We start from the raw sequence: 27,148 nt of genomic DNA, 5'->3' as shown, positions 1-27,148 counted from the left end.
GAGTTCCACTGTGGTGACCCCTAACCAGGAAAAGCCAAAAGACAACAACAACACCTGTTTTGAAAATAAAAACTTTTTTTATGTATGCTTGTTCTTTTTTCATTATGACTGATAAGCCTACTGGTTTCAAAAAGCACACTTCCTGTGGGCATAAGATCCCCAACTCTAATGTCCACAGGTAGTGTGGATATTGTTTTGGCCCAGCACATCTGTACACTTTCTGGACACTTCCTGCTTCATTTGTGTAGCCTTTGATGCTAGAGCTTTTAGCAATAGAAGAAACAAGTTAATTTTAAAAGGCCTCCTTCTGGCTTCAACTTCTTCTGCAGGTACTTATTTTTCAGGGGCTCAAACCCCCTCTTAAAATCAAAGGCCCCAGGGGAGCACTGCAAATGCTTACCTGTCCAGTTTCCTCTATCCACACCTTCTTTAGAGCCTCCTAAGAGGGTTTCTAAGACCTTGGATCTGAAGTCTTTAGATCTAACACCAACTATAGTCAAATCTCATTGGCCCTGTGCTCCAATATTTTCTCCAGAGACAGTATTCCAGGGATTGAGGTCTCCTTTTGTTCAAAAGACTCCCAAAATGTTGTCCAGCCAGCTTCCACTTCTTCTTCTGTTAGGTCTTCTCAAAGTCTTTCTGAGTCAGAGATGGATAGGATCATGAGAAAATTCCTCAGAACACAGATCCAAATGGGGGTCCTTTTGACTCCATTTCCCTTTGGATCCCTGAGCCTTCAATCTTCTTTCTAGCCTGTACATGCTCCTTCTTCAATCTGACCTGCTGTTTTAGAGCCCTTGAAACTGATAGCCAAGAGAGTCAGACTGACATATCCAAAGGTTATTTCATCTTCCACTCTGACTTCCTTGATCTGATCATCTCTGACTCCATTGAAACATAATGGCTCTAGGAGCTGAAGCATCTGCATCAGTGGGTTGACTTCTACTCCAGTATTTTCAGAGCCATCACTTCCTCTCAGAGCTTCTGAATTGGATAGCTTTGCTCTGACTCCTCCCACAGAGTGGAAGGTCAGTGAAGCCAGGGGATTGTCTACTCCAAGAGTCTTGGCTCCAGTGTGATTGTCCTCTGCTTCTCTGGGTCCATATGCCTTCGAGGTGGTGGAGAGTGTCTTCTCGTATCCCAGAGTAGTTTTGACTCTTCATTCTTTGGATCCATGTTCTGTTCCTTCTTTGGATCCTGTGTCTGAACCTTCTCATCCTACACTTCAGGGACAGCCAGCCCAGATGAGCTTCCAAGCAGTTCTCACAAAGGAACTCCCTGTTTCTTCCAACACCTCTCTGGAACATCCCACTGAGGAGGTCCCTTGGAAGAAGCCATGCAAGTGGAGGCACTTAGATTTCCCCAAAGGCACCAGTATTGATGAAGGAGAAGGGTACCCTAGATCTCCATCTGAGGATGTTTTGTTTGGAGACATCTTAGAGATCCTATGCCAGAAGGGTGGTTGGTCTTCCCAAACCCCTTCACAGGAGGAATCTGTGTTCTTGAAAGGTTTTGCATCTGGATCATCTACATCTTGGGTTACTCCACCTGCAGATGAGCTAATAGACATTGTCTCCTGTACAACATGGAAGGGACCAGACTCTGTAGAACAGATCCCCAAATGTCTGGACAAGATTTTAAGTGCTCCTTCTGACAGACAACCACTGAACCAAGGGTATTCCTGTAGATGCCATGGTTGTTGTGACAGCCACTAAGAAGAAGTTGGATGAACAGAGCTCCTCTGTCCATCCCCCTATCAGGGAGTCTAGGGTGTTGGATAGGTTTGGGAATCAAGTATATGCATTACTGACCTTTGCTATATGGTTACTAAATTATTTGGCCCATTTCACTAGGTTACAGAGGGACTTAGTCAAGGAGCTGTCTAACTCTACCCTTGGGTCCATTTCCCCAGAGGAACAGAAGCCCTTTTCATCACAACTGGCCACCCTACAATCCATTACTAACACATCCATGAGGTTGATCTCGCACACAACTGAAGGTTCCTCACTGGCTGTCGGTTTAGGTATGCCTGGATGTGGTCATGTGATTTTGTGGAGCCCTTTAATGTGTCATTCATCAATGCTGCCTTGGATAGATCTTCCTTGTTTGGGCCAACAGTTAAAGAGACACTTTTCTGCAGTGAGAAGGAATGAAAGACCTTATCTGCCATGGGAATCTGCTTTTCTACACCACAGATACATTTTTCTAGGACTCAACATGGTGGTAAAATATTTGGTTCCAGAAATCTCAAGGACCTTTCCAAGAGTCACATGGAGAATTTTCCCCTAGTGGCAGGGGGAAATGACTACAATGAGAGATGCTGTCCATGTGGCAGAAGCTGTCTGTAGAATCAAGGGTCTCAAGATTTTTTTTTTTTGGCCAGATCCTTTCAGTGCTCCTGAAAGATTGCCATATTGTCCCTCTCTGGAGGCAGTCGATGGGTTCTTGTCCTTACACCTAAACACCTGGATAGCCAAGACAAAATATTTGAGGGTGCAAAGGATCATATCCAGAGGTTATTTTATTCCCTTTTTACAAGTTCCTCAAAAGAAAAAAAACTGTTGCCCCAACATTCCAAATAATTAGAGGAAGTTAGCAGCTCTAGAGATTCAAAAGTTGCTGGACAAAAGAGTCATCCAAGAGGCCCCCCCCCCCCCAGATCAAAAAGGATCAGGATTTACTCGACATTCTTTTTAGTGCCAAAGAAAGCAAGGGACCTGAGACCCATTTTGGATCTCAGTTATGTGAGCCAGTTTGTAAAGAATTCTAAATTCTGGATGGTCACAGTTCAGTCCATTCTACTTCTCCTTCAGAAGGACAACTGGATGTCCTCTCTAGATCTTCAAGATGCATACTATCACATCAAAATGAACAGCCACTCTTGAAGATATCTATACTTCTGGCTGGGAGCCAGTAATTAAGAGTTCAGAACCCTACCCTTCGGTCTCACTACAGCTCCCAGGGTGTTTACCAAATGCATGGCAGTTGTAGCAGCTCATCTAATACTGCATGGATTCAGAGTTTTTCCTTATGTAGATTACTGGCTCCTTACCACACCAACTAGGCACCTTCTGGAAAGGGCCATAGATAACCTACTTCATTTATCTCAATCTCTGGAAATTATGATAAATCTGGCTAAGTCACAACTTCAACCATTTCAGGTCTTGGAGTTTATAGGGGCTTGTCTAAATACAGTCAGTTGTCTAGCTCAGCTACCTCAAAACAGAATTCTTACTTTGAAATTGCATGTCAGTCAGGTTCTTTCTCATTCTTATCCCACAAAAACTACATTAACTAAATGGATAGCAGATTGTATTTCCTTTGTTTATTCCTTCAGAGGCCTAACCTTGCCAAGATAACTAAATACTCATTCAACTAGGTTAATGTCTTCAACAGCTGCTTTTTGGGTTAGAGCCTCCATTGATGACATTTATGTAGCTGCTACATGGTCTAATGCTTGTACTTTTATTTCTCATTACAAATTGTATATAATCTCCAGGAACAGAGCATCTTTCAATTCTGTGGTTCTCCTGAATATCCTTCCATGAGGGCCACCCAAGGTAATCATTGCTGGGGACTCTCATACATTGAAGAACGAATGAAAAGGAAAACATCAAACATAAAAGTTATGTACTCACCATAAGTATGCATCTGTGTTGTCCATTTTCATTCTTCCTCAACTTCCCTCGCACCTTCCCCATTCATTTCTTTGGGAAAGACCTAAAGGAATGTGATTAGAAACTGTAGTTCCTGTTTGAGCTTCTGATCTTTCAGCCATCACTTTTTGTCATAGCTAGCTTGAGATACATTGTTGTAATATTATATAATAGCAGCAAACTCAATTTGAGGTAATACAGTGATCAGAGACATTATGGGTAAGGGAGGAGTTTGATTTTAGAATCTAAAGAATGTAGCCAAGTCAGATCCAAGGATCAGATCTGAACCCATACATTGAGGAAGAATGAAAATGGACAACACAGAGGCATAATTATGGTGAATGCATAACTTTTATTTTTATGTATAAAGAATTATGTAATAGAATACTTAAATATATCTCAAGGAAAGAAAAAATATACTGAAAAACTGGAAACAGATAGTACTCAACAGTAATGATTATAAGATTTTTATGAAAATATTACAAAAAAGATTTGAAACAAAGATGAAAAAGTTTATGGAACATAGTATGTATAGTATAAAAGGGAAGGGATGTCAAGAATTATTAATAACAATAAGAGAGACTGTGGATGATGATATAAATAGAGGAGAAGAAGCCAAACTTATGACAGGGATCTTAATAAAGCATTTGATACAATAGGACATGGAATCTTATGGGTGATAATAAAAGAATACAATATAAGGGAGGAAATTTGGAAAGTATGTATGTATGTCTGCTTATAGAAATAAAAGTAAAAATGTTGGTATTTGGTTGGTTAAGTAAAGAGGTACAAATTAAGAAGGGTGTGAGACAGGGATGTCCAATGAGTTGTGTGCTCCTTGCTTTAACTATGAATGTAATTTTATGTGAAATCAATAATAAAATGAAGAAAGCAGAGTATGAAATGCCTGAAGGCTTAAGAATCCCAATCATGTTATAGTAATTTCAAAAAACATGATGTGGATAAAATAAGTAATATGTAATTTAAATGAAAGTTTAGAAGCAATAGGGATGACTTTAAACAAAGACAACAGTAAGGTAGGAGGAGATATGGTTAAGACAGGAGGAATACAATTTACAATGAATAAAATTTCTGTCTTAGGTTTAACATTTGGTAATAAAAATGTAAACAAGATGCAATGGAAAAAGGGAATTAAAAGAAATTTCCTTGTTTTGGAAAACATATATAGTCTATCATTGAGAAAAAAATGTTTGTTTGATAAATATGGTTTTAATGGAAAAATAGCATCTTTAACAAGTGAATATTTGCTACCAATGAGTCTGGAAAAATAATTGCTACAGGCAATTGTTTCATTCATATGGGGTTCAAGACTTAATCCAGTAAAAAGAGGAATTTTCTATGTAAATAAAGAAGGTGGTTTAGGGTTAATTAACCTAATGAGATATTTTGTTTCTCCAAATTTATATAAAGTGTTAAAATGGACAAATGAAACAGAAGAAAGTTTGCTTGTAAAAATATTTAAATATAAGTATGAAAAAAGTTGGGATATGGTAAGGAGTAGTAAAAGAAAAATTATGTAAAAATGAAGAAGCAAAATGTTATCAAGAAAAAATATTAATGTGGAAAACAAAAATTGATAAAATAGAAAAGAAGAGAACTGTGGTACAAGAAGAAGAGAACTGCGGTACAAGAATATAGTGATACAATATTATTGTGTTAAATCATGGGAAAAGTTAGTAGAAGAAAAAAAAATAAAGCTTAAAATAAGAAATAAATGGTGTAGTAAAAAGTAGAATTCTATTTTTTTTTCTGAAGACTAGTAATAGATAAATTACTAGTAAAATGGAATGTGCCATATAAAAAGAAAAGTGAAAGAATATGTTTATATTGTAGTGAAGAGGAAACTGTTTCTGAAATGTAAAAAGTTGTGTAAAGAAAAATGTGTAAAGCTACTGGAAAAAGTGGATAAGATAAATATGTACATGATTAAATACAGGTGTTATAGAAGTAAAAAATATATAAAAGAATTGATAAAAATGTTTTAATGTTATATGTGTTATATGGAATGAAACTATAAATGAAATTATGTTTAATGGAAAAATGATTTTGGCAGTAATATTGAACAAAATTAGATGGTGGCTATGGAAAAAGAAGTGGAGGTCTAATAAAGATAGAAATTTGATATAAAAAGAAAACTACATATGAATATGTAATAAGCAAAAGAAGGATATGGAAATGTGTATTTTGTAAATATTTAATTATGTAAATTTTATACATTTTATAAATTTTACAAATATGGAAATCTGTATATATTGTTTCCTTTATATAAATAAAGGACCCCAACCTTTTCTGATAGGTGTCATGGCTATTTTACATCATATGAACTACTACCAACTCAAGCAAATGGGTCCCTCAGTTTAACATCTCATCCAAAGGATGACGCACTCAGGATTACAGCACCCCATTATGCTGCAATGCAGTGACAGCAATTGATTGATCTACCTGGTATAGGAATAGAACCCCCAGCCTTCTGCACCAAAGTAGTGTGTGCTAATTGTTGCTCCAATTATGCTGCAATTGTCCAATTAATATTCTTTACTCTTTCCATGTTCAATTTAGATTTCTTCCTTTTAGCCTGCCCCATGCCTCTTTTTCTGCCTTCTCTCTTGGAACAGTGATGCTATTTTCTGTAGACTGAATACTTTGTGATTGAGCAAGGTTATCACCCCCCCCCAACCCGAAATCTAAGATTTACATATCAAAATAGTGAACTTTTGTTCAGTATTATTTTCTCTTAGCCATTATATACGTCAGTCAATCTCTTTTTCTTTCTAGTTATTTATTGTGAACTCCTTCCTTTCTTTCTTTTTATGTGTTCTTCTACATGCTCTGAATCATAAAATTGCTGTATACTTGAATTCCAAAGATGTCATCTGTAGTAGCATGTTTAATAAGGCTTGAGTGGCCTTTACTAGCACAGGGCACTTTCCTTTACCAAATATGTTCCAGTTCCACTTTGCTTAACATTATTTATATCATGAACCCAATCATTATATATCTCACAACAGTTTTTCCAGTCTGCATCAACTGCACAAGTACAGTCATCCTCAGCAAGTCTAGCTTTACTATCAGTAATAGTAAGCAAATTGCTAGCACCATGGAGTAGAAGGATAAAGCCTTAAGTATGCATAGGCATCCTGAGTTTGATTAACAGCTCTGGTGTCTGAGGTGCTGGCAAAGATGAATGGGTATACCTATCCTGAGTGGGAGGGCATTTGTCTAGGCATTCCTTGTGGGGAAGTATGGTCCATAGAGAGGAGTGGCCCTTAAATGTAACAGCTGAATGTAGGGGAGATATCAAGGGGTAGGTCATAAATGAATAAGTTCCATGATGGAATGCAGTCAGTGGCACAACCCTCAGGATGCTCTTAGGTTTTGCTCTGGCCCCAACCTTAGAATACAGATAGTCCAGGGGCAGTAGGAGAGGTTGGTAATCCCAGAACTTGATGAGGCCCTGGGATAGCCAAAAGGAATGAAGCAGAAGGGGAACAAAAAAATAAGTAAAGCATCCAATGTTTGACATGAGGAACACAAGTCTTCAAAGTTATGTGTTACCTTCATGTGTATATACCCTGCATTAAATTTAATATCTGTTTGGTCAACAAGTGCTAGGGGTGGTGCTTTAAATTGAACATGCGGATAGCAGAACAGTCAAAATGTCATAAGTATGTTTCATCAAGACAGGTGAGTGGGATTTGGAGGGGGTTAGAGTGATTGTGCATGTACTTGAGAGTTAGGATTAGGCTGGGAATAGGTGTTATATGTTTGTGTGGTAGTGTATGTATTTTAGGATTAGGGTCAGGAATAGATATGGGAATAAATATAGTGTTTTTAGTATGTGTTGTGTGTCCAACTGTGACTTGTGTAGTGGCAGTGTTATGGGAAGTTTTTTTTAAGGTAAAGTTTAAGGTTAGGGTTGGGGAAAAGGCAGTGTTAGAATTAGCACTCATTACTAAGGTCCCATTCCCACCTTAGTAATGGGTGATAACTCTAACCCTAATGCTACCCCTTCTCCCGACCCTAACCCTACATCTTACCTTACCTTAAAAAAAATTCCAGTAGCACTGCCACGACTCAGACACATTTGAGGCAAGTCAGGTTTTAGTGTGAAGATTGGGAAAGGGAATAGTTTTCCTTTCTCAATCTTTTGTGGCTCAATCCTTTGGGTGTTCGATATTCTGTATGTTCAAACATTTTAATGCCAGTATTTTCATTCAGTATTAAGAACATTCAATCATACAAAGCTGAACCACACAGAGAGACACACACACACACACACACACACACACACACGCACACACGCACGCACACACACACACACACACACACACACACACACACACACTCACTCACTCACTCACTCACTCACTCACTCACTCACTCACTCACTCACACACTCACCATTTACTGCACTAAAGAATTAAAAAATCTAATTCATGTTTTTTGCTCTCTGTATTTGATCTTAGCTTAAACCTACTAAATTACTCTGTAAAACTTTTGTTCTGACCAATGTAGCCAATATACTGTAATTCACTTGACTATTACTATATATTGTATTCTTTGTCACTGCTGATGCTTGGAGCTTTTCTCCCCGGGCCTCTACTGAAAATGGACATATATCCAGTTAGACTAGCCCGGTCAACAAATGTAAAATAAAATAAATAAATAAAGATACTTATTACTCCGGTTATTACAACAGAGGCTCCCAAAGCAGACATCCAAAAATCCACCACCTCAAAACAAAACACATGCAACACATACTTCAATAAATAAGTGTGTCGACCAATCGCAGCCCTTAAGGCCAAACACCTTGCCTGATACACTAGTAATAGGTGACTCCATAGTCAGACACACTGATGTCCCACTGACCAGGCTGAACAAGGAGAAGGTGACTGTGAGCTGTCTATCGGGAGCTAGGATCCGCCACATAACACACGCACTCAGGTCACTCCAAAGCAAGTACAAATATGACTCCGCCATTGTCCATGCTGGTGAGAATGACCTGAGACATACCTCCCTGGACTACATAAAAAGAGACATAGAGGAGCTCTCCGATTATGTAGCCCAGGCTGGTATGACCCTGACCCTGAGCAGCATCTTGCCCTCACCAAGAATGATACCACAATACAAAGACAAGATGATCAGCTTTAACAATTGGCTCAAGTACTGGTGTCATTCTAAGGGAATCCAATGTCTGTCTGCCTGGGATGATATGTTGGACAAGCCATGCTGCTTCGCAAGGGATGGCTTACACCTGTCACCACTGGGCTTCCGGATATTGGCTAAGGCTCTTGCCACCCCCATAGTGCCTTTTTTAGGCAAGGCTTAAAAGACAAACCCACCTCCTTAGAAAACAAAAATGGAAAAAGCTAAGGGTAATGCTGCTCAACGCCAGAAGTCTAAATCTCAAGATGCAGGCACTTGATGCACTCCTCAGCATGGAGAACATCAACGTCTGTGCAGTAACTGAAACCTAGTTCAAGGCTCCTGAGAGCACCCCAGCACTACCAGGCTATACCTCGTATCATGCTTTTCGGCCCCAAAACCCGGGCCGAACCACAAAGGGAGGGGGAGTGTCCATATTCATAAAGGACACCCACACCTCCAGGTTAGTAGCAACACATGAAGCATCAGAGACCATACAGATGCAACTAACCATAGGCAAAACTGCTATACAACTGGTAGCATGTTACAGACCACCCTCCCAATCTCAAGAACCCCACTCAGCCTTCCTGAAGACATTGGAGGATATGAATGTATCACAAAATACCATCATACTGGGAGACTTCAACTACCCAAACATAGATTGGGTACATTATTCTAGCCCTAATATCCTAGCCCAAAGGTTCCTGGAATTCATAAATTCAAATGCACTGGAACAACTAGTCACCTCTCCCACCAGGGGAGATAATATACTAGACCTGATCATCACAAACATGGGGACAAAATGCTCCACACCAGAAGTATACCCCTCACTAGTGAGATCTGACCACAAACTAATCACCCTGGATATACATATCCCACCTCCACCCCCAGCACAACAGACCACAGTGAAAAACTTCTCAAAAGCAGACTTCACTCTTCTTAAGACTGAGATGGTATCCTTTAAGCCCACTGTGCCAATGGATACCACATCCCACAATGCCGAATCCTTCACTAATGCTTTCTATGGACATCTCCAAGAATGCATGGATCATGCAATCCCAAACAAATCCAAGTCCCTCTCCACCAAATGTAAGCGTCCTGTCTGTTGGACCTCAGCCATAAACAAACTGTATAACAAAAGAAGGAAGCTACTGCACGTCAGAGCAAAATCCCATGAAGGGAAGACATCTCTGATCAACATTAGCAGAAAACTACATTCTCTCATAAAAAAATCCAAGGCAAACTTTGAGAGAAAAATTGCTAATGACACTAAAGATAACCACAAAGCCTTCTTCAGCTATGTTAGAAACCTGGGTGGAAACCCTCAGATATGCTCAGAGTTGGTTCACAACAACAAAAAATACACTGAACCCACAGATATTGCCAACATTCTGGCTGACAGGTTCAGTGCAAATTTCTCCCCTCCTTCACCCCCAAAAGAAGAAATACTTATCCCAGCTTAATGTAATCTCCCTGTCATCTTAGATTTCCAAGTGAGAACTGCCCTAAACAAAGCAAATAACACAGCATCAATGGGACCTGACGGTATCCCGGGGTGCGTGTTATGTGAACTCCAAGAGGAGCTAAACCCACACATAAAAATGCTATTTAACCTTAGCCTTACTTCGGGATATCTACCTGAACACTGGCGTACAGCAACAGTGGTCCCACTCCACAAGGGGGTGCCTCTACAGACCCTGGAAACTACCGCCCCATAAGCTTAACTAGCCTGGTCTGCAAAGCTATGGAAAGAATCATTATGGAACTCATAAACAGAGACATAGGGGACCTACAGACAATTGACCCCACCCAGTTCGGCTTTGTAAAGGGCAGATCCTGCCTTTTAAACCTGGTTGACTTTTTCAAAACAGTCACTAGAGCCATTGATGAGGGCAAAGCAGTCCATACAGCATACCTGGACTTGGCTAAGGCCTTCGACACAATACCCCACTCAGGCATCATAGATAAGCTAAACAACTTAAAAGTAAACCCTTATGTCACTAGATGGGTTGCAAACTGGCTAAAGGACAGAACCCATAAAGTTAAAATCGCTGGAGCAATGTCAGACTCAAAGCCAGTCACAAATGGTGTCCCACAGGGATCTGTCCTGGGACCCCTCTTGTTCGGCATTTATTTCTCAGATGTTAAAGCAAACATGGGAGGGCTGTGGCTGAGAAAGTTCGCAGATGACTGCAAACTAGGCACCATAGTCGATACACCAGCAGACACACACATCCTACAAAAAGGCCTCACTGAAACGGACAACTGGTGCCGTAGTCACGGCCTTAAACTAAATGCCAAAAAATGTATAGTCATCCCTTTTGGAAAAAACAAAGTACCCACAAATTATCACATAGACAGCAACCCACTGAGTACGGAAAAAGTAATCAGAGACCTAGGGACCAAAGTAGACAGCGACCTCTCATTTGACACCCACGTTGCCAAAGTGGTTAGAAAAATATTCTGCCTTGCACACCTCATCATGAAGGGATTCACATCCAGATCCAAGGATGTCATTGTACCCCTATATTCCTCCCTCATCAGACCCATGATTGAGTACAATGCCCCATTTGGTATGTACCTCACCCGGCATTTGCAACAGCTGGAGAGACCACAAAAGTACCTCACCAAAAGGATCAAGGGTCTCCAACATATGTCTTATTCTGCCAGAATAAAGAAACTTCAGCTCTATTCAGTAGCATACCGCCTACTCAGAGGTGATCTCTGCCTGATGTACAAGGCCATGTCCAATCAGGATCTGATGGACATGCTCCACCTCAAAAAATCCAAATCCATCAGGACCACGAGAGCTAAAGACTTAAACCTCGGCACAAGTATGAATAGGACATGCTGGAGGGATAGATTAATAACCCAGAGGTTTCCCATGCTTTGGAACAGGATCCCAGTTCATATTAGGCAGAGCCCCTCACTGACTCTCTATAAGAGAAATCTTGATGAGTGGATGGGAGATCGTAAGTTTACCCCAGGGGTCACATCTGTGTCACTGCTAGACAGGGGCACAGTAAACTAATTCTATTATATAAGGGGACTTTCATTGTGTCACTACTAGACAGAGGCACAGTATTCTAGATTTATTCTGTACATTTTTGTACCATTTCATGGGGTGGCAAAAGCCACATCACTATGGCTAGGCTTACAAATGCCCCAGGGCAGATAGCCTAGTACTATACTATGAAACTATGAAACTCAGCAAATGGTTAATGGTATACTCATTTAAATAACCCATTCTTAGTTTCAAATAAATAATTTTGAATTAAACAAAAATATCTAAATCAGTAATCACAGAAGTCACAGAAATTAAATCAACTAGTAATTTAAGTTAAATTGTATGAGGAAATCATAAACACAAATCAAGTACACTGAGCTAACCTTGAAAAAGTGAATTAATCTGACCTACAGTGCCAGTTACACTAAGACACTGGACATTCATTACATCATGCACAAACACATGTAATAGCGTGTGCTCACCATCATAAGCAGTTGCAGCTTATTATAACGAGCTAGGTCCCTGGGTGGTCAAGACAATGGCTGCTTACAGTCTGTCTCTTTCTTCCAACAAGCACTAAAAATCAGAGGTAAAAAATAAAATATTAATCAAAATAAAGCCTCTCCTACCAAGCAGTTAAATCACAAAGCAATGCTGGACGGTTTCAAATAATGTCTGGAATGTCCTGTATGAATATTTAGATAGACATGCCCTTTGGGAGGGCTCCCATATGCCTACATACAGACTGTCCCTTTCTTCCAAAAACATGTTTACCTATGGGGTACCACAGGGATTATTCCTGTTCAGGTCATTTGTTTTTCTCTTATATGTAAGACTGTAGATGGTCCAGAGATGAAACGTTCCTCTCTGTTGATGGCACAAAGTTATGCAACAGTGTTGATAAGTTGAACAAGATGTTATAAAAAGCAGAAAAAATATATATGCATGACCTCTGGAACTGAAAAGTGCATCAGCATAGTTAATTTTGATCCATGCATTTTAGGGGCAGAAAGTAGCCTTTAAAAATTGTTTCTACCTATAGATATTTGGGAATTTGGTTGGATGCTTCCATACCTGCTCTGCCCGTGTGCACAAATTGAATGAAGAAAGTTCCATCGTACTTAAATGCTACAGAGTTTCTGAAGTATTTACTGAAGTAGGAGAAGCATTTTAGTGCATGGAAGGTGGTTATGACACTGTGATATTCAGGAAAAGACAAACCAGTTAAGTTCTAGAATGGTGCAAGACAAGACCTTAACAAATGTTAAGCATCCCCAGTTAAGTTAATGTCAGTTCCTGCCCTAGGCAGTAAAATCTGCTGGCACTGACCAACAAACGACAGTAGCAGAATAAAAGATTTGTTTCTGCCTGCTGTTTGTACTGGTAATGCATCCCTTATTTCTTCTAAACAGTTAGAAAGTTGCTGGAATTTCTAAGCTTGTTTCCTGCCTTTCCTGTAAGTCGTCTAGTTCAGATACAGATTTGCTGTATCCAGGACTGTTTGTAAGCTTCTGAGCCCCAAAGCCTTTCTGTGTTGGAGGGAAGCCTTCTAGCTTAATTTTGTTTCTTAGAACTAGCCAGTTTTCTAGTTTCAGCACTCAAATTTGTTTCTTTGAGCTCAGCACTTGTTCAGAACTCATTGTAAGCACTAAATAAGCTACAAATGACTACAGCACTCAACTTTCCTCGCTTGTATAGAGGAAAACAGTTTTTAGGACTTAATAAATAACCACCTATCCAGGCATGTCTAAGGGTCAGCTCCCGGTGTTTTCTCCTGTCTACCTGATGAATCTGGGCATCTTGGGGCAATGCAGCAATTGCCTCATGTATACAGACAACCCTCTCCTCCTACCACCCAACACTACAACCTGTGAGAGATGCACTTATATAGCCAAACTGGAAGCAAAGCTCTCTTCACCCAAGACTGGACTAGACAGTCAAGAGGAGAAGGTAAACACTTGCACCACACCACACTCATCACATAGTCCCTCAAAACCTACACCACCAAAACACACACATAGAAACAAAAAACACACACCTACATTCACGGAGGCTCTCAATTAAAATCTACCCAAGCAACAGGGACCTCCAAAGCTGAAACGCAAGCAACCTCCACCCCCCAACACAACCCAAATGACACATAGCCCACAAACTCAGTGTGCCACTCAACCACAGCCCATAAGGCATAACAACGTACCCAACACTCTAATCATAGGTGACTCTATAGTCAGGCACACTGATGTTCCACTCACCAGGCTAAACAAGGAGAACGTTACTGTCAGCTGTCTGTCAGGTACCAGGATCGGCCACATAACACACGCACTTGGGTCACTTAACAACAAGTACAGATATGTCATTGCCCATGTTGGTGTGAATGACCTGAGACGTACCTACCTGGACTACATGAAAAGAGACTTGGAGGAGCTCTCCGATCTTGTAGCCCAGGCAGGTATGACCCTAGCCCTGAGTAGCATCCTGCCATCACCCAGAATCATACCACAGTACAAGGACAAAATGATTGACTTCAACAATTGTCTAAGCACAATTGTCTAAGCTTCTGGTGTCATTCTAAGGGGATCCAGTATCTGTCTGCCTGTGATGACATGATCGACAAACCACGATGCTTTGCCAGACATGGACTGCACCTGTCGCCCTTGGGATTCTGGATACTGGCTAAGGCTCTTGCCACCCCTATAGTGCCTTTTTTAGGCAAGGTTCAAATGACAAATTCACCACCGTAACAGGTACAAGCAAGCAAAATCTGAGCGTAGTGCTATTTAATGCTAGAAGTCTCAACCTCAAAATGCACTCACTCGAGGCACTCCTTAAAATGGAGAACATCAACATCTGTGCAGTGACAGAGACCTGGTTCAAGACTCCAGAGAGCACCCCTGCATTACCAGGCTATAATTCATACCACACCTTTCGGCCGCCTAACCTGGACCTAAACACTAAAGGCAGAGGCATGTCCATATTCATTAAGGATATCCACACATCCAGGCTAGTTGCTCAGCATAATGCATCCGAGATTATCCAAGTGCAACTAACTCTGGGCAAGACCACAATCCAAATTGTAGCTTGCTACATATCCCCCACCATGCCCCAGGATTCCCACTCCTTATTTCTTGATACACTGGAAAATATTAGGGTACAACCTAACACCCTAATAATGGGCGATTTCAACTACCCCACCATTAACTGGGAAAACTACTCATGTACCAACTCTTGTGCTCAACATTTTCTGGAATTCATAAATTCCAACGCCTTGGATGAACTTATCCACACCCCCACCAGGGGCAGCAATATCCTAGACCTGGTCATTACCAACATGGGCAACCGGTGTTCCACACCAGAGGTCAGTTCCTCGTTGGTCAGATCCGACCACAGGCTAATCACCCTAGATATCCACATCCCACCACCACCCCCCATTAGGGAAACCACTGTAAAAAATTTCTCCAAAGCTAACTTCACGCTTCTTAAGACAGAAGTGGCAAACTTCACGACACCCATGCTGACGGACAATAGAGGTACGATTGCTGAATCCTATACAAATGCACTTTATAAGCACTTACATGAGTGCATGGATCGTGCAATCCCTAACAGAACCAAGATGCTATCCTCCAAAAAAAGGAAGCCAATCTGGTGGTCCCTTGCCATAAACAAAGTCTACAACAGAAGAAAGAAACTGTTGCAAAAAAAGAGTAAAATCCCATGTTTGGAGGAACTCCATGGTCAGCCTCAGTAAGAAGCTGAGATCCCTCATAAAATCCTCCAAAGCTAGTTACAAAAACAAAATCGCCACTGATTCTAAAGACAACCACAAAGCATTCTGTAGCTATGTCAAGAATCTCAATAGCAACACTCAGATCTGCTCTGAGTTACAGCATAATGGCACAAAATATACAGAACCAACTGATGTTTCCAACATCCTGGCAAATAGGTTCAGTGCTAACTTTACCCCTCTCTCACCCCCTAAAGGGCTCATCTGTATATCGGAAAAATGCAAAGTTCCTGTAATCACGGCTGCACAGGTAAAAAATACACTCTACAAAGCCAAGAACACAGCATCCTTGGGACATGACAACAGGCTGCGTTCTACATGAACTACAGAACGAACTGGCACCCCACCTAAGTACTATGTTCAATCATTGCCTCACCTCAGGCTTTGTGCCCACTGAATGGCGCACAGCAACGGTTATCCCACTCCACAAAGGGAGAGCCACCACAGACCCCAGGAACTACCACCCCATTAGCCTGATGAGCCTGGTCTGCAAGGCTATGGTACATATAATCATGGAACTTATAAACAATGATATTGGTAATCCCCAAACTCTTAACCCTACCCAGTTTGGGTTTGTAAAAGGCAGCTCATGTCTCCTAAACTTGATAGACTTCTTTGAAGTGGTCACCAAAGCCGTAGATGAGGGTAAGGTGGTCCACACAGCCTATCTAGATCTTGCCAAGGCTTTTGACACCATCCCCCACTCTGGAATTATAGATAAACTCACTAAACTAGGTATAAATCCCTATGTCACAAGATGGGTTGCCAACTGGCTCACTGACAGAACCCACACTGTGAAAGTATCAGACTCTAAATCCAACTTTAGACCAGTGACAAGTGGAGTACCACAAGGTTCAGTCCTAGGTCCTGTCCTGTTTAGTATCTACTTCTCTGAAGTACAAGCTAACACAGAAGGTCTTGCAGATGACTGCAAACTAGGAGCCATAATCAAAACTCCTAACGATGTGGACATCCTACAGAAGGGCCTCACTGAGACAGATGCCTGGTGTCAAAGCCATGGCCTCAAGTTCAATGCCAAAAAGTGCATTGTCATCCCTTTTGGTAAAAACTCTGTACCCATGAACTACCACAGAGGCGGTAGTCTACTTAACACCAAAAGTGTGATAAGAGACCTTGGGACACAGGTGGACAGTAGTCTCTCATTTGATAATCACATCACCACAGTAGTCAGGAAATCCTTCTATGTGGTACACCTCATCACAAAAGGTTTCTCATCCAGGAAAAAAGAGGTCATCGTTCCCCTCTACTCATCACTCATTAGACCCATTATAGAGTACAATGCCCCTTTTGGTATGTACCTGACAAGACATCTACAACAACTGGAAAGGCTGCAGAAATACCTCACAAAGAGGATTACTGGACTCAAACAGATGCCCTATGCAGACCATCTCAAAAAGCTCCAGCTTTACTCTGTCGCATATCGCCTACCCAGAGGCGATCTCTGCCTAACATACAAAGCTATGTCAAACCCAGAGCTGTTGGAGATGCTCCACTTAATGAAATCCCAATCCTTCTGAGCTAAATACTCTAGGGACCTAAACCTTCTCACCACAATAAACAGAACATGCTGGAGGGATAGATTCCTGTCTCAGAGACTTCCCATACTCTGGAACAAACTACCTATCTATATCAAACAAAGCTCCTCATTAGCACTCTTCAAGAAAAATCTTGATGATTGGATAGGAGATAGGAAATTCACCCTGGGGATCACTTCTGTGGCTCTGCTTGACAGGGGCACAGGAAAATAATTTTCTTGGGTGGCAAAAGCCAGGGTACCATTTGGCTAGGCTTATATAGGCCCTAGGGCCAGTAGCTTAGTACCTGCCTATGAACCTATGAATAATGGGGTGTGAGTTTGCATGCATTTTCTGAAGGATACGAATTTTGACACTGAAATTTATGCCATTATTTAGTGACTTCAGTCCTCAGTGATTTGTCCAAAAAATAAAGATTTTATGAGGATCATACCAAAATATGAGGCAAAAAATTTGTACATTCTGCGAAAATCTAGACAACTGATAGGCATGAAAGGTAAGTGTAAATATAATGGACTGCGATACACTGCCTTTCTGACAGCATCCGCTAAGTGTTTTATGGCTTTGAAATCTGTCAAAACACTTAGCACTTTTTGTTTTCTTTTTTACTGTAACTAGTAGTACATGGAGCAGATAAAGCTCCATGTACTACAAAGAATTATGATTGTGTCACCAATCATAACCTTGAATTATTGACAACCCCATCATAATCCTCTGTATTATATACTGAATGTGGACTACCAATATTAAGTGTTACCTTTGTCTGTAATCTGCACAAACTTCAGTGTTTGCAAAATAAAGTTTGCAGTTGCTTTACTGGAGCATCTCTGTCACTGCAATTAATGTAATTTCTCTTTAGCCTTTGTATTTCCCGAGGCTTTCTATTTCATATTGTTCAGTGCATTTTCACTTTAAATTTATTATATTTATCTATTTCATTAAGCTCTTTGTAAATTCATATGCTGGGTTTAATCGTTTCTGTGTTTTGACTTGATCATGGCTGAAATTGGGCTCTTGTAGTTCAGTTGACTTATTTGTAAATAAACAAGGACTTAGTAAAATTAGAAGGATGCTCTAAAACACAACAGAATTCAGGAATGGGCAGAAGAGACAAAACAATTAAGAGCGATGAGGACAAATAAGTTGTTGCCTAAATAGAATCTGTGTTTTATCCAGTCTTATAGGGGGATAAGTAAAGCAGGTGGAAATGAAGCCATTCATTTGCTGAAATCAGAATTTGTATTTCTGTGGAATGAAAAAAAGTGGAATTATTTGTGTCTGTTCTGTTTGTTTTAGGTTGAAGAAGAAAATTTCCCATCCTTCTGAGGTAAAGCTTCAAAGCAAGATAATGGTTAGCAAGTGGTTAAGTATTAAGTTTTGTTATGTTTTTTTTTTTTCACAATGATGCATAGAATTTTTCACTGTTCAGATGTTTGGTACCCTGGTGCTTTTTTTTTTTTTTTTTTTTTTTTTTAAATTTTTACCAAATCTTTATTCTTTTGGAATATAGTATAGCAAATCTTCAGTTGCATCGCATAATAGAATGGAGCCAAGTTAAGGAAGTTTCTTCCACATCTAAAGATGTACAGATCCTGAAGTAACTACTGATGTCATATTATCAATAACTCTTCATTAATTTCTAATGGCAAGACTACTGTTTCACTTATTAGTTTTAATATCTGTATATAAAAGTCACTGAAACATTTTGAAGTTTATCATCACAAGCTACTCATATTGAATGCCAAAACATTCTCAAAGTTTCTGTAGAAATTATTCTATGTGTGTTTTAGTCAGATCATCCGATTTTACTTGGGGTATCTAAGTCAGTGACATTTATTCAAAACATTCTTAATTACATTACTTAATATTTAACCACTATTTATTTTCCATAACTGTTAAGCATAATTCTGCATAATTATTTTCTGTTTATTGACTGAACTTTAACTTAACTATTCTATAATGTGTGATAATTTTTTTAACTTAGAAACAATTTTTCTATATATTTTTTACCCATACTTGCCAACCATTAAGTCCTCTTCTGGTGGGATTGGAACCCATTTATTCCCCCATGCTGAATATAAGCCATGGAGGTGAGAGCCATCTAGAGTGAACTGTCATCCAGGCAGTAAGGAGGGTAGATTATGCCCCTGTTCCTGTCCACTTCTACTGACACTGAGATGACACTGTCATCCCAGCAGCATAAGGCTCTGGCACTCTGCCTCCAGACTTGGGCTGTTAATGTTTCAGAGTGGCCCTTAGTTAGCCCCACACTGAGGACGTGTCTCCTTCAGTCAGTCCATATCTACCAGAACATAAACTTGAAAACATATACAGTGTCCACTAATTTGTAGTTGTAGTGAAATAAGCAGCTGTACCACTGGTTGGACTGCCTATTTGCCCCCACCTGTTTTGTGGGTTGTTTTGGGTCCTTTCATATTCCTGTCTTAAACTTGGAGTAATAAGGTCTTAGGCTTGAAGCCACCAAATATCTCTCCCTGGTGCATGATTTGGCAGAAGCTGCCCCTCTCCCCTTATCCTCTTCCAGGTCCCAAGCCACCAATCAAGCTTGAGTTGTCTGAGTCACAGTCAGGGCTTTATCCATCTGAATCACAGAACACATAATTTGTGAAGAGGTCTTAACAGTCTTTCTCCCTGAATCCTTTGTTAAAATGTGCTTTATCAATAGGGCTGGACTGGTTAATTAATTAGTAAAATTAGTTATTTAATCAACTGCCTTGAGAAAACTGTGTACCCCTTTGACAGTACAAAAACAGTACCTCATCCAACCACAAAAGCACACAGAAAAAAATGTTGCATTATTATGCTAGTAAATGCAGATTATCCATTCCATATTAGTGAGATTCCTCCTAGTTCTGGTGATCTTGTAGATGCTAAGTCCTTCAATGCATCTATCACCATCCCTGATAGGCTAGTAACTGCAGGCCCACTTCAGTGCATCTACTCATCCCTTCTAGATTATGGCCTCACTAAGCTTCCATATACTGCACCCGACTGATAACCTTTGTTCTGTAATTATCTCCCTACCCAACTCCAGAATTCCTTGGTGGTCAGGTGAAATGTTGGACCAAGACCTTGACTGTTTTTCTTTTTTTTTTATCAGCATATTTTAATGAGGTTCCCTGTGCAACACTGGCTGCCTCTTTTCCTTCTCCCACTGTCCAGATCCAGCTCTATTGTAGCCTCTATTTACCACAATTTATAAAGAATGATATCCTGGCAACCCATGTTGCAGTGAGTTAAAGGTTTCCAGTACCAGACTGGGAAGTCAGAATATGTTTTCATAATGTGTGCCCTGTGATGTGCTGGCTTGGCGATGGGTGAGATGGTGGGCTGCCAGAATATTGTGCTTCCATATATATTACTGACTTCATGAACTGCCAGAATATTGTGCTTCCATATACAGATTACTGACTTCAGGCATTGACAGTGATGTAGATGTTTGACTTGACACACTTCAGAATTTTTCTTTTACTCAGCTTCTACTACAAGGCAGAGTTTCAGAAGCTGTCCCCAGAATCTGCTAAGATAAGAGAGGTGGCTATCAGCCACTTCATCCCACTCCTCCCTCCCCCCTCCTGCACACATCAGAGCCATTATTCGCACCTCAGTTGTCCAAGGCAAAGTCAGGAGTAAAATCTCTTTGCCAGCAGTCCAGTCAGTTGTAGCAATTTGCTACTCATTCCTCCTCTCAAGTCACCCCAGCATGACTGTTCACTTCTTGTTGATGACTGTGAATATGTGAAATCTGGGTAGTTATTATGCATTTGTAGTTTGGTAATTTCAGCTAAAGTTTCTAAAACTATATCTATAGCCATCTTGACTGGTAACATTCTGAACAGAGTAGCCCAACTAAGTAAAGAATACATTAGGGATTTTTGGCACTTGCTAGGTTCACTGAAGAATATTAAGCTTTATAAAAACTGCTAGTCACCATCTAGATATTGAAGACATAAACACAGTTGTAGCACAAGGAATGATCTTGAAATGGCTAGTTGCTGAAAGTGCAATTTTTCAACATTTTGTCTATTGGAAATGTTTTAATCATGAGCACTATTCTCCCACCCTTGTCTGTTTTTATTATGTGCAGCTCATTGTTTTGTGATAACCCAATAAATGCAGCTTTTTCAGCTGGGTGAGGGTAAAAGACCTGCAGGTAATGTTTTTCGTAATATTGCCTTAATGTCATTTTTATGTGTCTTTTCAAAGGCTAAAAATAGTCTCATTAAAGATGGGCCAAAGGTTTAGTTCCTTTTAACCAGTGAAGAATCACCCTTAAACAACAGTTGATGTGTGTAGAAAGGATGGGGAAAATTAAAAGGTAGGAAAAAGTGTGAGGACACACAATAATCCTGACAGTGTGGGTAGGTTAATATTGGGGTAAACGGGGTGCCTGTAGGGAGTGGAGTGGTGGGAAGTGGGGGCACAGAGGAATCCTTTGCACAGGTAGCCAGTCCCCTAAGCATGGCCTTGCTGATGTTTTTAGCAATAAAAAGTTTTTACTGTAGAGAGTAAAAGATGATTATGTGAAAGCAACAGACAGCATTATGATCTTGATTCTTGCTGCTGCTTAGACAAGCAATATTTTCTTATATCCATTAGTGCTGCTCAGTTCTCCAGTATCTAATAATGAGCACTTCTTTTTAACAGTAAAATAAGTTTTACTTCATAAAGTAAAAACGATGATCATGGGAAAGCAGCACATACCATTGTGGTCTTGCTGCCTTAAAAAGCATTGTTTGCCAATATGCTGTTGTAGGAAGTAATAACCAAATATATGTACGTGATGTTTTAGTTACATTGTATTAATAATGTATAGAATGTTGCTATTGGTTAAAAAATTACATTGATTTCACAGACACTGTCGATTGTGATTGTTGATTTAAAAAAATAACATTTCTTTTACAAGCACTTTTACAAGTGTTGTGATCCAATACCTAGTAGTGAACACCTTTTTTATTATTATTAATAATAATAATAATAAAATGTCTCACTGTATTACATAAAAGATGATCATTGGGAAAGCAACACTCATAATTTCGTTTGCTGTTTTAACAAGCTCTCTTCTCTCATAGCTGAAAAAATAATATAGACAGCTGTATATTTTCTTTATTTTATATGACTGCAAATATAACTTGGTGCAGTTTTTAATGCATATGTAAAAGTAGATATATTCTAGGCTTGCATTTTATTTTTAATAATAAAAAAACAAGCATTGATAATTGCTGTTCTCTGACAGGCAACAATGAGTTTTTTAATAATTAAAAATGCTTAAATGTAGAAAATTAAAGGCAGTCATGGGGTATGTAACATATACAGTATTAAGGTATTGCTGCTTTGATAAGTTGAGTTCTTTGATACCTGAAGAGAAGTAATAGCCAGATTTAGACATTAAATAATTTCAGCTACATTGCTTTAAATACATACTGCATTTTACTGTTGAGTCAAAAATTATATTGCCTTCCACTGATGCTGTTTATTGGTGGGAAGCATCATGTAGCATTGTTGCTGTTAATTAAAAATACATTCCATTTGTAAGCACTGTTCCAAATGTTGTTAAAAGCACTTTTATATGATACTCAGTAATGAGGATTTTCTTATCTTTTTAAAAAACGTTCATTAAAATATCACTTAAAACATGGGCACACATACATCACTAGCAAATAAGACAGACTTTGCTTCCATTTATACACATTATACATTACATGCTTTCTTTCTTTATAATAATTTTCATTCAGTTCAATATTACATAAATCACTCACTTCCCATTTTTCCTTAAACCTCACTCCAACCTCTGAACATTATTAAGCAAGGAACTTCTTAGTATTAAGCAGTGTTTACTTTGAAAAATAAAAGATGAAAGCAACATACAGCATTATGGTCTTACTGCTTTGACAAGTGCTATTGTCTGATGCCAGATAGTAAAAATAAACAAGTTATTGCTGAAAATAAAAGATCATCATGAAGCAGGATACAACATTATGGTCTTGCTAATATGACAAACACTGTTCCCTAATGTTTGGTAGTGAGAACTGACAGCCAAAACAGACAACTTGTTGTTTGAATTACATTCCTTTAACAAAAGTGATATAATTTTCAGAGGATGTTCACAATTGATGAAGCAATATATAGAGTAGCCTGTTGATTTTTAAAAACTAACAACATTTTTACAAGTTTTGTTTTCTGATGTCAAATATTGAGTTCTTTTAATACTAAATAGGTTTTGTTGCAGAACATAAAATATGATTGTAGGGAAGCAACTTGCAGAATTATGGTATTGCTGCTTTTATAATCACTGATCTCTGATACCTGACAGTGAGAAGTGATAGTGAAATATAGACAAAAGGCTATTTACTTTATTTTATATGATTGTAAATATTATCTGTTGCATGTGTGATGCCCCTGCACTGGCCCAGTAATCAAGGAGCCTCAATCCTCACCACTAGCACCAGTGAGGGATGTACACAATGGGAGGATGACAAGTACACATACAGTAAAGTACAATTTCCCTTAAGAGCACACAAAGATCACAGTCAGTCTGGGGCAGGTTTCTCCCTCTTTCTACAGATTCCCAATAAGACTCCCCACTGGCACAGCTATAGGGTTAAGATCTCAGCCGAGTGGCCAAGTTAAGACCTCCAACACCCTCTCTGTCCAACCAGTGCTTCGTGTCCCTGCCCATGTAGCTGAAACACACACACTTTGAGATTTGATTGATATACAAACACACATACACGCACACACACACATACCTGAGAAAGGCTGGCACAGGTTTACTAGCTATGTCCCCTTCTGCCCAGACTGTCAGGTAGTACCAGCTGCCACCAGCCACCCTTACCTATCAGCTATTATAAGTCCCTTATCAAAGGGTGTCTAATCCTACTGTGTAATGTTATATTATCAAAATGGTAAGCGTGACCAAGGCTAAGACTATTGGAGTGGCCTATACAGTGTCACCAAATACATATATAAGTACTCTAAGGGCTTAAATATCTCTAAACAAACCAGCCGCAATTAAAAGGTTTAAATATATTTAATAATATATAATAAAAGAGCAAGACAATACTCAATCAACACAGTAACTACAGAGTTCAGAATCACAGGAAATATTTTAAAACAAGATTACAGGACAGTTTCAAATAAATACAGAAAACACCAAAACTAATCTTTACTATATTCCTAACTATCTCTAAAAGAAACTATGCCCTAAATAACTTACTTACAGAGCAAGATAAATGTAGTGCTGATGATGAGTGGATGCTTCTAGATCCAAGACAAGATACAAAATGCACAGACTTTCTCTGAGAGAGTTCTTAAATTAATAATCAACATTACTGCTGGGTTAGCTCGGATAACATCACTCTTTGTCACCTGACTTCAGTTCCCAGGCTAACAGAAACTTAACAAAATTTAACATTTCTGTGTGAAAAATACTTATCTCTCAGATGTGCAGCTGCTAGGAAGTCACATAGCAATAAAAACACAACATTTTAAACCTAGTAATTATTTCTGTTTCAAGACAATAGAAAGAAACTTCTAGCTCTAGACATCATGTCTCCTTCAGTGAAACTGAGAGATAAACACAATCGCAAAAACATTCTGATTCCAATCTATTTTCTTGAAGCCTTGCAAGTTAACTCTGTATGTTCCAGCTTCTATTATTAACACATACATTTGCACAGGTATATAGTTTATATACATTTCTATTCTTTTCAGTAAGTTTCACTGTGGTTACATTCTTGAAGCTCAGTACATAACATACTGTTCTACACACACTTTTGCACCAGTAGCTTAATGTACACATAACACATAGTTCTCTTACATTTGTAAGACAAGCATATGAATCTTATTGGTATTCACAAATGACACACGACTATCCACAAAATTCCAGATAGCTAGACTGGAAGTATTTCCCTGGTGTCATAGCATGTTTGCATGCTGTTGTAGGTGCTGAGAGTTATTGTTTTTAGTTCATATTTTAGTAATAAAAATAAGTCCTGATGAGTGCTGCTGTCCAGTTCCCAGTACTGAGGTTTTGAATAAAAATATGATTTTCTGCAGAAAATAAAAGGTGACCATGGGAAAACAAAATGCACCATTATGGTATTAATGCTTGGATCAATGCTATTCTCCAATACTCAGTATTGGGAAGTAGTACATATTCACCATAAATCACTACTACAGCAGCCTTAGCTATATGGGTTATATCCTGCCAAGGATATAACAAACAGCCAGTCTTCCAAAGTCTTAGGCTTTGCCCAGTGGGAGAAAACAGTAGCCTAGGCACCAAAACCCTTCAAAACTTTCTTGCTGCCTTTGAGTGTGCTCCTCCTAGGCTTTATATAATCAATGGTCAGCTCTTTCTTCCAGTTTCTGGGCAGATAAGTCCCAAATGGAGAGTTCTTTTCATAAATAATTAATTTTGTTAAAAAAATTGTACAGTGTCTATGTAAGAATACCATTATTTTATTGGTATTTCACTTTGTTGTTTAAACTGTCATGTGATTGCTGTCTGGCAGTTTATTTTTGTATAGATTCATAAATTGTTACTAGGCTAACAACCCAGGGGGCCTTTCTAAGCCTAACTAAGTTTTCCCGAAAGAATAAGGATGTTCTGTATCCAAACAGGACATTGAGACCCAGGCATTTATAAGTTACCTCTGTCCATAAGGGACATGGGTGCCAGGCCCAGTGTAAGTTTCCTATTCCCCATCCACTGGTCTAGGTTGCTATTAAACTGGATAATAGACAAACAGCTTCATTTGGATGAGAAGCCTGTTCCATAGGAGAGGCAGTCTCTGGGACACATATCTGTTTCTCCAGCATGTTCTGTTCAAGTCACAGACAAAATTCAGGTCCCTAGACCATATATTTCTAATAATCTTTGACTTACGAATATGTAAGAAATTCATAAGTGCGGAGTTTGCAGATGCCTTGTAAGCCAGGCATGGATCACTCCTCAGCAATCTATAGGAGACTGAGTACAGGGAAAGGGCCTTAAGGTTCTCTGTATAAGGCAGGTTTGTTATGCCTTGTATTCTTTTTGTAAAGGACCACTGAGGTAGCTCTAGTTGCTGCAAATGCCTGGTCAGGGACATGCCAAAGGGAGCACTGTACATTGACTGGTTTGATAAGGACAGAGTACAGTGGTATAATGACTCTTTGGACCTAGATGCCATGCCCTTATTCATAAGTTGCGCAATATAAAACGATTTCCTCACCACACTGGCCACAGGGTGGTCAAAGTAAAGGCTATTCTCTGTGTACATACCCAGATCCCCGACCACTGGGTTGATTGTTAAGGTTGTATAATCAACATGGTAATTAGCCAGGATGGTTGACTTCCCAAAGGGTACAATTATGCATTTCTTAGCATTGAGTTTAAGACCATGGCATTGGCACCATTTGCTAGCCAGAGAGGGACTTTCTTGAAGAATGCTAGTGTCTGCAGGGAAGTTGATGTTAACCCCCAGCTTGCAATCACATGTAAACTTAGTCAGCCATAAACCTTCAGCATTTGCTTCCATTTCATAAAAATAGATGACAAAAAGGAGCAGACCTAGTACAAAGCCATGGGGGCTCCACTAGTGACTAGCTTCTTGGTGGAGGTGGCCTCACCTATTTTTACCTCCTGGGTCCTATCAGTGAGACAGTTAGCTATCAAGTGGATGATAAAAGTATTTATACCTACATTAGTGAGCTTGCTTACAATGCCTGAGTGGGATATTGTATCAAAAGCCTTGACCAGTTCAAGGTAAGCTGTGTACACAGTTTTACCTTCATCCAGTGCTTTGGTGATCCTCTCAAAAAAGTCCTCCAGATTTAATAAACATGACCATCCATTAACAAAGCTGAATTATGATGGATTCAGATTTGCAGGTTATCTTTGTCCTCATTTATCATGTCCATGATGATTCTTTCCATGGCCTTACATATGTGGCTGGTAAAACATATGGGTCTGTAG

General features: G+C 39.5%; 1 protein-coding gene across 3 annotated transcripts in view; it reads left to right on the top strand.

Moving 5' to 3' along the window:
- The window catches only part of LOC122788852 (protein FAM227B-like), a 717,156-nt gene that overhangs the window by 558,974 nt on the left and 131,034 nt on the right, over positions 1-27,148 (top strand). Inside the window, exon 5 of one of the 3 annotated variants that reach the window (XM_044055748.1) lies at positions 18,463-18,493. In XM_044055748.1, coding sequence (XP_043911683.1) covers positions 18,463-18,493 — 31 coding nt within the window. Of the gene's footprint in view, positions 1-18,462; positions 18,529-27,148 lie in introns of all 3 variants that reach the window. The other 2 variants (XM_044055747.1, XM_044055749.1) reach the window with 2 other exon arrangements.

This window comes from Protopterus annectens, chromosome 14.part0 (assembly GCF_019279795.1).
Source record: "Protopterus annectens isolate FY-2018-M chromosome 14.part0, PAN1.0, whole genome shotgun sequence".
Classification (NCBI taxonomy): Eukaryota; Metazoa; Chordata; order Ceratodontiformes; family Protopteridae; genus Protopterus; species Protopterus annectens.
Note: the sequence above shows the minus strand (reverse complement) of the source record. Positions and strands in the feature narration are given on the sequence as shown.